The 13,229-nt window shown below is 50.2% G+C and overlaps 2 protein-coding genes across 2 annotated transcripts; both read left to right on the top strand.

The window, feature by feature from the left end:
* Positions 1 to 461: 461 nt before the first annotated feature.
* Positions 462 to 2,178, top strand: BCR38DRAFT_334977 (uncharacterized protein; the record flags this gene model as incomplete). The annotated part of the gene is made up of 2 exons (XM_040855362.1): positions 462 to 515; positions 565 to 2,178. Coding segments are annotated over 2 exons (1,668 nt in total), but the record flags the coding sequence as incomplete, so codon positions are not given.
* Positions 2,179 to 2,910: 732 nt separating this feature from the next.
* BCR38DRAFT_423053 (NADP-dependent oxidoreductase domain-containing protein) lies at positions 2,911 to 4,624 on the top strand. Its single transcript, XM_040859571.1, has 6 exons — positions 2,911 to 3,181; positions 3,239 to 3,250; positions 3,304 to 3,331; positions 3,390 to 3,428; positions 3,480 to 3,567; positions 3,632 to 4,624. Exons 1-6 carry the CDS (start codon positions 3,073 to 3,075, stop codon positions 4,409 to 4,411), a joined length of 1,056 nt encoding a protein of 351 aa, XP_040718670.1. The 5' UTR covers positions 2,911 to 3,072; the 3' UTR covers positions 4,412 to 4,624.
* The last annotated feature ends 8,605 nt before the right edge of the window (positions 4,625 to 13,229 follow it).

Genomic DNA, 13,229 nt, shown 5'->3' with positions numbered 1-13,229 from the left:
GAGGGCGTTATCGTAACCTGAATGTCGTAATTAGCCCCGCAGAACCAAGAATTAACCGGCTCGCAAGGATGATCTACCCCGCATGACAGAGTTTCTACAGCGATCCCACGATGCAAGTCCCCTTGTGGACCTTCTAGAAATGCCGAGCTATGGGGAGTGCGTAATGCACGACGCACGTGTGGAAGACCGAATGGTTTGTAGACAAAAGCCGGAGGAATCAAGGCAAGAACGACAAGCACAATTCATGATACGTGCGATGTCTCTCATACTCGACAACTAACCGCGATCAAATGCTACCCAGTAGATGTTGTGAAGGCTGATCATCAGAAAAATACGGTGGTTCAACGCGGGATCGGGGGAACGGGGGATACACTAATGTCCCCCCTCGCAGCCATGACCAAAACGACAAATTTCTCACAATCGAACTCTCAACGACCATCCAATCCCCAACGATTTAACCTCGTGAAAAGAGCCTGCGACGCCTGCAAGATCCGAAAGGTGAAATGCTCAGAAACGTCGCCTTGCCACGGTTGCATTACTTCCGGGATCGCGTGTACCTTCAAGACAATCCAATCAACACGAGGCCCCCGAAGCTTACGGCCAAACACAATACGGAAGATATTCGAGAAACAGGCGCAAGATGGTGGCGCGAACGATGAAAAGCTGCACAAGCAAGGTGCGAGCCCGTCACTCGGCGGCCCCTCACAACACTTGTTCGAGTCAAAGTATCCTGATTCCACGAGACGAGCCGACCACGATGCAGCCTTGATAGAGGTATTGGAGATCTACCGACTTCGTTTATATCCTATCTGGCCGATCGTTGATGTACAAGAGCTGCAGGTCCAGCTTACCTCTGGAGATAACCCACGATCGCGACCATTGGCGACCGCAATGCGGCTAGCTGCCACAGCGCAGCTACGGTTAGAGTCCACATCCCCAGAGGAGGTCCCGCGAACGAGCTTGGAAGATGGCGATGGCAACGTAGATTTGACCTGCTTACGCATCGCCTTCTTCCTACACATATACCACGAAAATCAGAAACCCGGTGGCGGGAAATCCATGCTATACTTGAGGCAGGCTTTGACTATAGCCCAAGTGATGCGGTTGGACAGAGAGTCATCATACGCGGCTCTACCCGAGGCGGAGCAGCAGTTACGGCGGCGGGTCTTATGGCTGCTGTTCGTCACTGAGCGCGGTGTATCCATGCTTCACAAGATGCCCGCCATATTGAAGCCAAACATTGCATTTCCCTGCCCGGGCGGCGATGATCAAGAGCAAGTCTTGCCCGCTTTCTTGAAGCTGATTAACCTTTTCTTCGTTTTCGACCAGTCTGGCATCTTCGAAAACCTCCAGAACTCGGACTCTGACCTGTCCAATATGGCAGTCGGCGCCCGCGGCTGTGTGGATACCTTGCAACGGAGGCTTCAGGACAGCACGGCAGACTATGAGTCTAGCAACGATATCCAAAAAGCCGATATCTATGTGACGCGGCAATGGATGAGGGCAGTCCTCTGGCGCGCTGCAGCGAGTTTCGGCCTGACTTCTCTGGCGAGCAGTCCGATCCGCATTGCTCGAGAGTTCCTCTCGTTTGTGTCTCACTTGCCCAAAGCTGCTATTGAAGCTCATGGGCCGACGATAGAATACAAGACGTACGACATCGCTACAGCGGTAATCGACGCAGTGACGAGCAACGTGTCGGTTAATCCAGCTGATCAGCCGGAAGAAGTACTGCAAGGTCTGCAGCTGGTACTGTCTTCTTCACGCGGCGGCAACAAAGCACTCCTTGGATCGCTCTATTTGAAAATGGCTGCGATTACCCCGGGTCCTCAAGTACCACTTGGACTACGTGGTCGTGTCGAAGAGGTTCCCGAAGACCCTGGGGCTCGGTCTGATCGAAGCCCTCCGCATGGCCACGGCATACTTCCGTCACCGTGGGCTGACCTGGAAGATATTGCCTCTAATACCAACTTTGTCAGGACACCTGGCTCTGGCACGCCGAACTACCACTCGCTTGATCAGCAGAACCAGCAAATGTCGTGGTCACCACTTGACTTGAGCACGCCGCTCATCCGAACGCCATCACCATTGACGCGGGCAATTTTCGACCAGGTAGTTCAGGGCAATAGTAGCGAATACCTGCCCAGTGTCGTTACATCATGGAACAATCCAACTCCTTGAGGAAACATTTTGGCTTTCTCCCCGAATAAGAGTCCTAGGTTGAATGGAGGGCTACTCATACATCAGCGCTCGGCCGCTGAGTATCATGTTGGTATCTCAAACGGCAGTACGCCGTTTTCAAGACCCGCCTGCTGAAATGCAGTTGCAGAAGCGTCGCTGTATGAATTCGAGCGTTACCTTGAAACTGGCCGTCTTTGGAGTCTCTGCTCATCACAAGGCAAGAAAAGATCTGGCTCACGAGGTTTGAGCGCTTCCTGCTTGTGCTCTGCCTGCTTGTGCTTCCCGGAAGAAAACCCCCGGCTTCCGCTTGAGGAAGGGCGTCTGATGGGACAGGACCAAAAACCGAACCAGACATGAGCGTCATGGTCGCTTCGCCAGTTTGATAGCAGAGATGCAATCCCATTGTATAAAGAGGCTACGCCTGATAAGCTCCCGGACTGGAACGTCGGAAGGATATCTAGAAAAGCAGCGCATTGTCTTGATCTTGAAGTCTAGACTTCAGCATATTGTGTACGTTAAAAATATATATTAAATTCTACCGCCAGTGCAATCGATCTCACTAAGCGTACTGAGTGTCATCAGCAGCTCCGATGGTGTAGTCCCAATCCCACCTCTATCTTGTTATATGCACACGAACAGCGGTACGGTACCGAGTCAGCAAGTCACACTGGCAGGATAACTCTTGGAGTCCACTTGTGCACTCGAAGGAACCCCGCCTGCCCGCATCGCCGTGCACAATCCCTCTCTCCGAGAAATTCCCCGGATCAAAAAGGTGGAGAGTGATGGAATGAATCAAACATCTCATAAGAGAAACTGGAAGTGAGAGTCCTTTAAATTCTGCATCATATTATTTTACTGTTACTTGCTAGAAAATTCCCTTATATCACACATAAAATGGCGTGGGAAGAACCTCGAAAGACTGGTATGGTGTACCGCCGCTTGGGCAATTCCGGACTACATGTTTCGGCAATTGGACTGGGAGGATGGCTTACTTACGGTGGTCGTGAGTATCCAGGAATTCCCTATTTACAAGATGATGTCAACTAACGGTGTTGTCCAGATGTTGGCGATGGTATGAGCCCAATCCAATCAGACTTGGTCGAGGGAGACTAAAGTTCTACACAGAGAGAGCATTTGAGTGTATGAAGCAAGCGTGAGTGACATGAGTCTGTCTCCTGGTGGCACAATGCCGGTATACTAAATGAGTCCAGATATGATCTTGGTGTCAACTTTTTCGACTCGGCTGAGAAGTGAGAGGCAGTGATTGTCAGTAACACTGCGAGTTTGCTAACACGGTGTAGCTACACCGCGGGTAAATCGGAAATCGTGATGGGAAAGGCCATTAAGAAGTATGGATGGAAACGAAGTGATCTTGTCATCACCACCAAGGCAAGTCATAGCTATCTCGAGCCTTGGGCTCGGATATTTGACATGAGGACTCATCATCGTACAGATCAACTGGGGCGCAGTCAACGGCGAGATCCTAGTGAACAACCACGGGCTCTCACGCAAGCACATCATCGAAGGCCTCGAGGCATCCCTGCAACGCCTCGACCTTAAATACGTAGACATTGTGTACGCCCACCGCCCCGACCGCCTCACGCCCATGGAAGAAACCGTCCGCGCCTTCAACTACGTCATCGACCACGGCATGGCGCTCTATTGGGGCACCTCAGAATGGAGCGCCGACGAAATCGCTGAAGCAATCGGCATCGCCAAGGACCTGCGCATGATCGGCCCCATCGTCGAGCAGCCCCTGTACAACATCCTCGACCGCCAAAAGGTCGAAGGCGAATTCCAAAGGCTCTACCCGCGCTTCGGCCTCGGTTTGACAGTGTTCAGTCCCATCAAGATGGGGCTTTTGAGCGGGAAGTACAACGATGCTGTCGATGCGCCGCCTTCGGATTCCAGGTTCGCTACGAGCGAGGATGGCTTTGCTGAGTTTATGAGGAAGCAGTATGGGAATGAGCCGTGGAGGGAGAATATCGCCAAGGTTAAGAAGTTGAAGGTGGTTGCGGATAAATTGGGGGTTACGCAGAGCCAGTTGGCGTTGGCGTGGTGTTTGAAGAATCCAAACGTAACAAGTGTGATTACGGGCGCCAGCAGGCCCGAGCAGATCGTGGAGAATGTGAAAGCGTTGCAGGTGCTGGAGAAGATGACAGCGGAGGTTATGGGAGAGATTGATGGGATTGCGGGGAATAAGGTTGAGTTGGATCCGGCGAGGCAGAGTTAGATGGGGTACGTATGATTGTAGGAGAAAACATACTGGAGCTGGTTCGGACTTGGTCTCATTTCATCACATGATCCCCCGAGGGCAAGCTCATGGTATATTCATTTCTGTGCAGTGGAGTGGCAATATGGCTCGTCCACGTCGTAGGAACTCTTAAGACAAGTAACCCCTGGCTCAACTAGCTCAAGTAGATAGGCGTCAACACCACCTACCCATCCATAATTGTCCACGATGCCATTCCTCGCGCCCAGTAGGCACATTGACCGGATTACATCTCACCGCCCTTCTGCCCGGCAACCCAACCGCATAATCCACCCTTCCCCCGCACACTTCGCCGAAGCCCGTAAGCCGGGAAATTCGTCGACACGACCTGGGCTCCGCTTGCCAACGCCGCCTCCCTAAACCCAAACTCATTCCCCCAGACCGTCCCAAGCGGTTCATCGGCTCTGTTGCGCACTCAGTACCCAGCCTTCACATGCTACCGGATAATGTCAAGTTATCCTTGTCCCGCGGGTCCTTCAGCCGCTGGAACGCACAATCAGCGTTTTCTGGCTCGGAATTTATAAAGATGATGCGGCCTTTAAGATTAGAGCAGCCAAGGGAGGTGTAAGCGTCGCGGACGGGGCTGGAGGCGTTGTTCATGAGGAAGAAGAATCTGCCGCGAGCGGAGGCGAGCTCGGGCCAGCCGTGCGTGAAGATGGATTGTTCGAGGGTTAAGTTGGGACCTCAGAGGCCGTCTGGGACGAGGAGCGGGAGGGCCGCAGGACCAACCGGGTTTCGGTGTCTAGGGCGTCGAGGGGGGTTGGCTGGTGGTATTAGGTCTGGGTTTCGAGGATAGAGTTCCATGTGAGTGAGCAATATGCTTATTTACCTCCGTCTAACATACAGTAGGCCCAATGCGCTACTTTGAACTTGATGACAATGGGGATGGACATGTGTTGAGGGTACCTTGTCGACCAAGTCTTCAGGATGGTCAGGCACTCAATTAAAGGTTGGCAGCTTTGGGTAATTAACAAAGAATCTTGAAAACCTCAACCGGGAAGTCTCAGACTGAGGTATGTCATCCACAGAGACCCCTAGATTTTAAAGGCTGTTTACCTGGTATTTATGTCAGAATCTGGGACATGCAAAACCTTGGACCCCGCTGCATTCACGATACTTATAACTTAGGGCTATAGCCTTATACGAAGCGTAGGCCTTAATTTCTTAGCGTTTGTAGGTCTTGAGGGGCGAGATCTGGCTTAATACGGTACTTTACACGTAGGCGTTCGAGGACAGTATAGAAGTCTCGGGTCCTATTCAAGTCGGACGCTCTAACTCGACTGGCGTCTACGACGCGCCTTAGTTTGAATACGTATCTACAGACAGCGGCTCACGAAGTAATGTACCTAGTGTTAGCTGAGTATATTCTTATTATTAAATACGCCGTAGGCTCGAAGCCCCCGGTACCTCTACCAGTACTCCCGCATGTCAAACCGTGCCCTAATGGCTGGACTAAATACATACGCTGCGTCGTCGGTTCGCCCTATTGGCGACTGCGTTGCGTTCACTACCATACTACGTTGGTTCTCAACCTACCAACTAAGTCCCCCCTGAGAAGATCGATGCTATCTGGGCCTTGAAGCTGTCCGACCCGTCCCTAGCAGCCACCTTACAATAGTCCCACTAACTACTGGTTCTCCTGTTGCCGTTGCGAGGTCTCTGCGAGAGTATAGTGGCCGTGGTGCGATAGCGGCCCATAATCGTTCCCTCGGTCCTTCCAACAGCCCGCAAAAGAGGATTACGTGCTCTGCCGTCTCAGGGGCGTCGCCACAGCGGCATAGCGGCGAGTACACGCCAAAAGCCCCTGTCTTGAATAAGAAGGCTGCTAGTCCTATTTTTTCTGTCCTGATCTGGCACAGCGTAGACGCCTCCAGTCGGTTCAGGCCGAAATACTTGCCCCCTTTCGGTATCTGCATCAAAGGGCCCTCCGATTCCTCAGCGATAGCGCGTCGCTGGCGATCGTGATGCTCTGCTCCGGTGAGCCATCTCTTCCTCCAGTGGCCGAGGAGGGCAGCCGGGACCTCCTTTTCCTCACTCATCCACTCGGAGCCCTGGGCCTCCTTCTCTATAGTGTACCCTGCCGGTCGGAGTAGCTGCGACGCCTGCTTCCTCTTCGCCGGCCTATCCTGCCGGAGTATATGTGACGCTTTAGCGCTCGCGCTGCGAAGCAGATTTCTCTTCCCGCTAAGCCGTAGCCGTTCTTCAAACTTAGCAGCCCGGGCACTAAGATAGAGGTCTAGTGGCGGGATTGCTGCTTCTGCTTCCAGGTGGTGAACCGGCGTCGCTTTGTGGGCGCCACAGACTACCCGGAGGCACTCGTTCTGTATCCCCATCAGGCTCTTAGCTGGCCCTGCCGGTTCCTCACTTATAGTATGCCACGCAGTCGCCCCGAAGGCGATCGCGCTACGGATAACCACCGTATATAACAGCCTCGCCCGTATAAGATCGCAGCCCCACGACATATTGACTAGCTTTGTCAGGGCTAGCTTTTGAGTTGCCATTTTTGTTTTAACACGCTCAACATGGGCGTGCCACGTCAGTTTGCGGTCGAACCAGACTCCTAGGAACCTCGCTGAGACTGCCGGCGACACTGTGGCGTCCCCAAGGCGAATACTTTGCGGCAAGGGCTCTCGGGCCCTAGTAAAGTGCAATAGCTCACACTGAGTATATTATTATCCCTTTAGATAAGGATCATTTTGATAGTAAAGACGGCTATATGATGCTTACTATACCTACCGTTAATTGCGGGGTATGTTATACTGTATTTGTACTGTATCTTGTTGTGTCCTGTTACATTTGAAGTGACATCAAGTGGATGTCAAGTGTCAAGTACCTAGGTTACAGCTTTTCAATCTGGTAGTAACGTAGTCCACAAGCGAACGGGTCACCCAACCGAACGGGTCACCCAACCGAACGGGTCACCCAACCGAACGGGTCACCCAACCGAACGGGTCACCCAACCGAACGGGTCACCCAACCGAACGGGTCACCCAACCGAACGGGTCACGCCAACTAGCAAAACATGGAATTCAACACGATTTCGCAACCACAACGATTTGATCCAGCGCTATTTCCACGCATTTCCTGCTGTACTTGCTGCGCAACGTCCTTTTGATCTTGAAGATCTTGTACGTCTTGTGAATTAAGTGATCCTCCAAGCCGTACTCGTATTTTTTGGCCCTGCGCCGCTTGCTAATTAGAGCATTTGCCTCTCGAAGTTCCGCGACCTCAGCTTGGAGTAAAGCCATCTTATGCATAATACTCCGCGCTCCTTTCGAAAACTGATCGATAGCATCGTAAATTGACATCGAGGAGCTATTTTAATGCCTGGAAATTCGAGATTTAATAAACTCGGATTGCGAAGTAGCCTCGGTTGGGTTGTTTGGCGTCCGAGAAGCCCAAGGAAGGGTTTCCCGCGTAGGGGGCCGGGAGGACGTTGGAGTCTGTAATTTCACATCCAGCTTCTCAATAACAATATCTGGGCTTAAAGGCACAAGCCCAGCCCCTTGAAAGCCTGCACGAATATTGCTTTCGGTCAGGCTCTTCTTGAACGCGTCGCAAAATGCCGGAATAAAGTCCTCCTTTGTGATATGCGAGTCGCGTAGCAGTCGGTTTGCCATATCTTCAACAGCACTTAGCCGGGGAGGAAATGCTTGCGAATCTAGCTCAATTATCCTTTGAATAATCGTATTTTCTTCTAGTTTTGTTAAATTCCGACCGTTAGCTTCGATATTGCGACGTGATTGACGTTTTTGAAGACGCGCCTAGAGAGTAGTATTCGAGACTTTGTAGATTGTTGCAGCACGTCGGATACTAAGTGTTAAGTCATTTCTGATAGCCTGAGTTGCAAGGAGTAATTGAGATTCTTTTTGAGCAGAATCCATCGAGAATTAGTTGCGTTATAAAGTTAGGAAGTTTAGTTCTATTTTTTGCTATGGGCGTGACCCGTTCGGTTGGGTGACCCGTTCGCTTGTGGACTATGTTATATCGTGTCCCTGTGTGGGACCTTCAGGGTTAGTACCTCTGGTGTAACGTATTTCACCCCCATTCCGACACCCCTGTAAACCCCAACAATAACCACATCGCTATTTACATTATCCTTTTATTTCTCAACCACTTTTGCTTCAATTGACTTTATTCCAAGTATTCGATCTGATCTGCTATCAATGCCTTCATATACGGAAGAAGACCTCGCTGCCGCCGTTCTAGACGTCGCAAATGGTAAATCTGTGCGATGCGCTGGCCTGGATTGGGGTATACCAAGGACTACACTTATCGACAGACTTCAAGGCGCTGAATCAAATCGCGAGGCCTCTGCTAGCCAGCAGAGGCTATCTTCAGTGCAATAAAAACACTTAGCAGACTGGGTTTTGGTCCAGGAAGCCCTTGGACTAGTCCCAACGCACGCGCAAATCAAGGAGCTCGCGCAGCGCGTCCTAGCCCTCAAAGGTGACCACCAACCACTCGGCAAGAATTGGCTGGAAGCCTTTCTAAAGCGTCACCCAGCACTAAAGACTAAAAAGCAACGCCGTATCGACTCTCAGCGTATCAATGGCGCGTCTACCGAGGTAATCCAAGCCTGGTTTGCTTCAAAATTACGTATTCCTGCAATTCAAGCGATTAAGCCGCAATGCAGGTATAATATGGATGAGCATGGCCTTATGGAGGGTCAAGGGGGCTCTGGGCTAGTTGTCAGGAGCTACCTTACGCGCAATACACCAGAAACAGCCTGGTTCGAGGGCGTGGACGTCAATTTTGGAATGTGTGGATGCCCTCGGCAATACCTTACCCCCCCTGGTTATTTTCAAGGGCAAGGACGTCCAAGAGCAGTGGTTCCCTGATAAAAATCTTCAGGACTTCAAGGACTGGCGCTTCAAGGCATCCCCCAAGGGCTGGACAGACAATACGATAGCTATCAAATGGCTTGAAGACGTTTTATACCCCTTACGCTTCCTCAGGACCCTTCAGACACTCGTTTACTTATTTTGGATGGTCACGGTAGTCACAACACTGATACTTTTATGTCTCTTTGCTATCAAAACAACATATACTTATTATTTTTACCCCCACACTCATCTCATGTCCTTCAGCCCCTCGATGTTGGGGTGTTCTCAGCTATGAAAACGGCATATCGCAAGGAGGTCGGGTTTTTAACCCTATTAACTGATTCAGCACCTATTGGCAAGCGGAATTTTATGCGCTGTTACGCCAGAGCACGCCAGAGGGCCCTAACGGCTCAAAATATCACGTCTGGTTGGCGTACAAGTGGTCTATGGCCCCTAAATGTCGCTAGGCCCCTTACTAGCCCTCTTCTGCTTGAAAATAGCAACCGCACACGTCACCAAGGTCCAGACATTCTTATTACAACCCAGCAAGTCCAGAAAACGCTCCAGACGCCTTCAGAGGGCAATTTTGTATGGTCAACGCCAAAGAAGAGCGTAGATATAGAGCGCCAGTTTAGGGAGTTCAATCGACTCCAACAAACTAACATGACTACACAACGCCAGCTATTTAGAAAGATGAAAAAAGGGTTTGATGAGAAGAATTATCTATTAGTAAGCGCAGAATTACAAATTGAGGGCTTGAAACAGCGATTGGAGCTTATGAAGCCACGGAAAAGAAAAGAAGGTGCAAGTAAGTCCAAACGCGAAATTCGCAAGGATTGAGGACGTACGGCGGATGAGGGAAGTATCTAATGAAGCTCTTGTTGATGATTCGGGTTCAGAAATATCTAACGTATCTACTGTCGAAAGCGATTGTATAGTTGTTCAGAATTGAATTTGTGGTGGTTGTTTGAAATTGCAGTGTTATTCGTGGTGTTTTGTTTTATAGGGTGTCAGAATGTGTTGCAGAAAAGGTGTGAATGCATGTAGAAGAGTGCAGATTGAAGACGACTTGTATTCTCTCTTGAAGGGAAGTCCTCACATGCTCCTATTTATAGGTAAGCGAGAATTATAGCCCTAGAATAGACTTTCCTGTCTTGTTGGTAGCGATACCTTCGGTACCATGACCAGTGAAAGCTTATAGCTTTAGATCACGTAGTTTCCTTCTCATGCAACAGAATGAGGGGGGTGTCGGAATGGGGGTGAAATACGTTATCATCCTCTGTCAGATATTCAGGAGCAAACCCTCTGATATATCGGTATCCCTGATATGCTCAAACATGATCAGCCCATTATGACCACCTTGACTGATTTTATTTTTTGGTCCGGGACAAAAACTACTTTGATTCAAATGGAACAGTATTTGCATGCAATAATTCCGATACTGGGGCTCTCGTTTAGTGATTGCCTAGCAGCACCTATAAGAATCAAGCAAGGGCCGAAGGAGGGTTAGAGGGCATTTATAGCATACCGGAATTAACTAATAAGAAAGATTTCCCCATTAGGATAACCTGAAAATGTCCCACCGCCTCGCTCTCTGGATACTGCTATGCTATGTCAGGCAAGACGCGAGTCCCACCCCGGAACTGTTGGACTTTCAAGGCTACTACATCAAGACTGCCAGTCTTGGAAGGACATATGGCCACGCACCGCACGTTATGGGTCAATATGAGCACCACCCATCGAACCACACAAGTCCTGCCTGTGGGACAGGCATCAGTCATTCCTGTCTATATAAGGCCCTTATGGCCGCCCTTCACTTCGTTCAGGACTCTCCAGAGATCATGACACTTCCAATACAAGACCATTTGCCCACAATCCAACAGGAACTAGCTTACTCCTTTCACTGAACTAATTCCTGCGCAATGAAAACACACAAATAGTCTGCTGTATGATTATGGACATGTTATATACGAAAACACGTCACTACGAAGTAGTATGGCTGCTGAAGACGAGAAGAGTAATAGTGGATTAAGTGGTTCAACATATCCATCTTTGCGTCAAGTCCGCGGTAACGTTCTCATGACACAAGTTACAGGCGGGCTTGATTGCAGTCGCATTCATATTGCATGTCGGCTGATGTAGTTGGTCACTTCGCTGGTAGATAAGTCCCGATTTGAGCCTCGCCCACTTGGGTCGGTGACGAGTCGCGGGTTCGAATCCCGCAGCTGACACACAAGGGGGTTTAGTCAACCCTTACAGCGCGCTGCCCACCTTGTTGACTTCGCCTACCTAGCGATAATAGGGAGATTGGTGCAGTTTAGGATTACGAGCATCCTAGCCAGTCGACCGTCAAGCACTACGTCGGCGGAATATAACTCGACAGCCGGTCCAGAATTCGAATCGTTAATCCGACCCCTTATCGGACCCCCTCTCGCCGCGATTCTTGCGAGCGTCTAGACCACGTTACGGTCTATCCACTTGAGCGTATGGTTGAGATGTATACGCTCGACGAGAACCCCAATTAGCAGATACTACGACTTGTCGCGACAAAAAATAGTCGAGCATCTTCTGCACATCAGCAGCATCCCATCCCTGAGGACGAATTTAAGTGCCACATTACCACGCTTATCGGTAGTTCAGGCAGGGGTTGTAGCACAGACTTAGGGAGGGACAGGAGGTTTAGTAGTCGTTTGGCTACAAGTTTACCTGTATAACCGCCCGACGCGGCTTAAGGGCCCGCTATATCATCTATAGCCCCTTAAGGGAGTACTTGTAGAGGTACCGAGGGTTAACACCTACGGCGTATTTAATATTATTTTTCATATTGCATTGAGCTGTTATCTTCGGGCATGCGTAGTTCCGTTTCTGCCATCAAATCCACAGCAAAGAGAAAGATAATGCCTTTACTTCTAGAAATGTCGTCATATATTCCCGGTATTCGAAGACAGCTGACTTTGGCTTTTCTACACAAGTAAAAGCTTATTCGACACCAGAAAATAAAGTCCTTTAATTACATCAGAGAATGACTCTCCTGCTCAGAGTGATGGAATCTGCAGCAAACATTTGAAGAACCAAATCATCACGCGGTGTACAGCGTAAAACGAGGTACCTGAGCAAGGAAGTGGAAAGAGCCAGGCTACTTGAAGCTTCCAAACCCACCAGACTGTTGGATTTCTATGAAGCTCCTGGATATAGGCCACGGCTCAGAATATAGATCCAATATCAAAAGCATATTTTGGACATCTTTTGTTTAAACCCCAATCCGCTCGCGGCCATTGTGACGCAAGGAGAAGTTCGCCTTCCAGGATGATAATTAGCAAGCGAAGTACGGTTAAAATGCCGCGTTCAGCTTCGTCCTTCGAAATGCAGTTGGAGTTGCAATGCACGCGCGAAAATGGTCAGGAAGTCTGGACCAGAGGCCGACCTCTCATCCAGAAGGCTTGCGGGCAGTGATGGCGGGTCGCCAAGGCGCTGTTGCTATTGCTGTTGCTTATTGTTGTCCCCAGTGCCGCAGCTCCGCCTCGACAAACGAGGAACCGATAATTCTCCTAGCCGCCGCCATGTTGTTTCGAAGCAGAGACACCCTTGTTCGTATCAGAGCGGATTCAGAGGTCTCGTAGGGCTTCACTTGGGGTCAGAACAACTGTATTTTTCGTATCGCCTTGCGATGTTGTAGAAGGAAGGATCCAAACGGGGCTAATTTGCGGGTCATGAATTCCAGCAACGATGCATTTAGTAACGACGGGAAATGCGTGTGCTCGAAATAGAAAGCCTGCCGCATCCTCCGAGCACTAATGGCGACGAGGGGAATAGATTGAGTTGCAAAAACGACACAACATTCCTTCCTTACCATCGATTGGTTAGAACGGTAAGGAGCAGTGGCGTACCGTCGGTTTGATTGCTTGCTGTGCCGCAGGCACCCTTCCCGTCCTGTGGTAACGCACCATCAAATC

The sequence above is a fragment of the Pseudomassariella vexata genome (assembly GCF_002105095.1).
Source record: "Pseudomassariella vexata strain CBS 129021 chromosome Unknown BCR38scaffold_3, whole genome shotgun sequence".
NCBI classification, from domain to species: domain Eukaryota; kingdom Fungi; phylum Ascomycota; class Sordariomycetes; order Amphisphaeriales; family Pseudomassariaceae; genus Pseudomassariella; species Pseudomassariella vexata.
Note: the sequence above shows the minus strand (reverse complement) of the source record. Positions and strands in the feature narration are given on the sequence as shown.

Excerpts from the sequence above, each read along its gene's own strand:
- BCR38DRAFT_423053 (XM_040859571.1), top strand. The coding sequence starts at position 3,073 with ATGGCGTGGGAAGAACCTCGAAAGACTGGTATGGTGTACCGCCGCTTG. Across the intron at positions 3,332-3,389 it reads TTTGAGTGTATGAAGCAAGC|ATATGATCTTGGTGTCAACT; the intron begins GTGAGTGACATG and ends AAATGAGTCCAG. Across the intron at positions 3,568-3,631 it reads ATCTTGTCATCACCACCAAG|ATCAACTGGGGCGCAGTCAA; the intron begins GCAAGTCATAGC and ends ATCATCGTACAG.